The sequence below is a fragment of the Leucoraja erinacea genome, unplaced genomic scaffold, assembly GCF_028641065.1.
Source record: "Leucoraja erinacea ecotype New England unplaced genomic scaffold, Leri_hhj_1 Leri_1462S, whole genome shotgun sequence".
In the NCBI taxonomy this organism is placed as follows: Eukaryota; Metazoa; Chordata; class Chondrichthyes; order Rajiformes; family Rajidae; genus Leucoraja; species Leucoraja erinaceus.
In genome coordinates, this window is record NW_026575740.1 from 1 (window position 1) to 2177 (window position 2177).

Sequence of the window (2177 nt, forward strand, 5' to 3'; positions counted from 1 at the left end):
AAAAAAAAAACAAAGGAACGAGAAAGATGGAAACCGAAGTTAAAAGAGCAAGATTAAAGAGTGTGCAGGCGGAGCATCTTGTCACAAACGAAAGAAAAAAAATAAAAAACAAAAGAGGGCGTTTTTACGGAAGAAAAGAAGAGCATAAAAACACAAAAGCTAAGAAGAGAGCAACAATTTAAATAAAGAAACGAACAAAAAAGCGTAACACGAAGGCGGTAACAGAGAAGAAATAGAACACAAGCTATGCCGAGAAAGAAAAATAAAGGAAAAGAGCACAAGAGAAAGCAGAACAAAAAAGAAAAAAGAGTAAGACGAGTCACGAAAACCAGAGTTGGAAAAGACAAGAGGTGCTAAGCTAAAAAAGATGAAGAAGCAAGAAAGCGAAAAGCAAAAACAAATGATAGAGGAATGGATAGATGATAAGGACCTACAAAAAGAGAAAGAGGCCAGACAAAGTCAGCGCAAAATCATAAACACGAAAGAACGCGAGACTGGACGGAGAAAAAAGGGAAGAGGGAGAGAAAGAGGAAGAGAGTATAAAAGAGGAAGAAGAGAGGGAGGAGGGAGAAAGTGAAAAAAGAAAGGAAAAGGGAGGAGGAAAGAGAGGGAAAGGGAAAGAGAGATGAAGGAGAAAAAAGAAAAGAAGAGCCAAGAGGGGGAGGAGAAGGAAAGAGAGAGAAGGGGAGAAAAGGAGAAGAAAAAGAGTAAAGGAAGGATGAAGGAAGAAAAGAAGAAAGAAAGGAGGAGAGAAGAAGAGAGAGGAGAAAGAGAAGAAGAAGAAAAAAGAGGAAGAGAAGAGAAGAAGAGAAAGGGGGAGAAGAGGAAGAAGAAGGAAGAGAAGAGAGAGGAAAAGAGGAAGTAAGAAGTAGGAGAGGGAGAAAGGAAGAGAGGAGAAAGGGGGAAAAAGGAAAGAAGGAAGAGAGAAGAAGGAAAAAAGAGAAAGAAAAAAGAGAAGAGAGGAAAAAGATGGAAGGGAAAGGAAAGAAGAAAAGAGGAGAAGGAGGAGAAGAAGGAAAAGAAAGAGAAGGGAAAGAGAAGGGAGAGAAAAGAAAAAGGAAGGAAAGGAAGAAAGAGGAAAGAAAAGGGGAAGAGAAGAGAGGAAGAGGGAAAAGAAGGAGAGGAAAGAGAAGGGAAGAAAAGAAAAGAAAGAAAGGAGGAGAAAAAGGGGAGAAAAAAAAGAAGGGGAAGAATGATGAAGGAAAGAAAAGAGAGGTGAGATGAGAGGAAGGAGAAAGAAAGAAGAAAGGAGAAAAGGAAGAGAGAAGAGAGAGGGAGAAGAGGGAAGAGAAAGAAAAGGGGAAAAGAGTAAAAAAGGAAGAGAAAAAAAGGAGAAGAAAGAGAAAAGAGGGGAGAGAAAGGAGGAAAGAAAGGGAAGGCGAGGGGGAGGAAGGAAGGAAGAAGAAAAAGGAGAAAGGGAGAAAGAGAGGAAAAAGGGAAAGAAAAGAAAAAAGAAAAAAAAAGGGAAGAGAGAAAGGAAGTGAGAGAGGAGAAGAAGAGGGGGGAGAAGGGAGGAAAAAAGGAAAAAGGAAGGAGAGGGGGGAAAAAAAAAAGGGGAAGGAGAAAGAAGGGAAGAAGAGGGAGAGAAGAAAAAAGAGAGAGAAGGAAAGGGGAAAGGGAGAAGAGAAGAGGAGGAAGAAAAGAACAAAGAAGGAGAGAAAAAAAGAAGAGAGGGGGAGAAAGAAAAAAAAGAAAAGGGGAAGGGAAAAAAAGGAAAGAGAGAGAAGAGAAGAGGGGAGAGAGGAGAAAGGGGAAGAAAAGGGGGAGAAAAAAGGGAGGAAGGGGAAAAGGGAAGGGAGAGAGAGGGAAGGAGGGAAAGAAGAAAGAGGAAAGAAAGAGGAGAAAGAAAGAAAAAGAAAGAAAGAAGAAAGAAAGAAAAGAGGAAGGAGAGAGGGAGGGAGGAAAGGAGAAAGAGGAAAAAAAAAAAAGGAGAAAAGGGAAAAGGAAAAAGAGGAGAGAGGAAGGAGAAAGAGGGAAGAAGAGAAAAGGAAGAGGAAAGAAAGAAAAGAAGAAGAGAGAGGAAGAAAAAAAAGGAAAAGGGGAAAGGAGAGGAAAAAAGGGAAAGGGGAAGAAGAAAAAAGAGGGAATGGGAAAGAAAAAAAAAGGGAAGGAGGAGGAGGAAAGAAAATTAAAAGGGAGAATGAAAGGAAAGGGAAAAGGAAGAAAGAAGAGAAAGG

General features: G+C 40.3%; 1 protein-coding gene across 1 annotated transcript; it reads left to right on the plus strand.

The window, feature by feature from the left end:
* Window positions 1–367: 367 nt before the first annotated feature.
* Window positions 368–781, plus strand: LOC129715866 (uncharacterized protein DDB_G0279979-like; the record flags this gene model as incomplete). Its single annotated transcript, XM_055665755.1, has 2 exons — window positions 368–458; window positions 687–781. Coding segments are annotated over exons 1-2 (186 nt in total), but the record flags the coding sequence as incomplete, so codon positions are not given.
* Window positions 782–2177: the final 1396 nt, after the last annotated feature.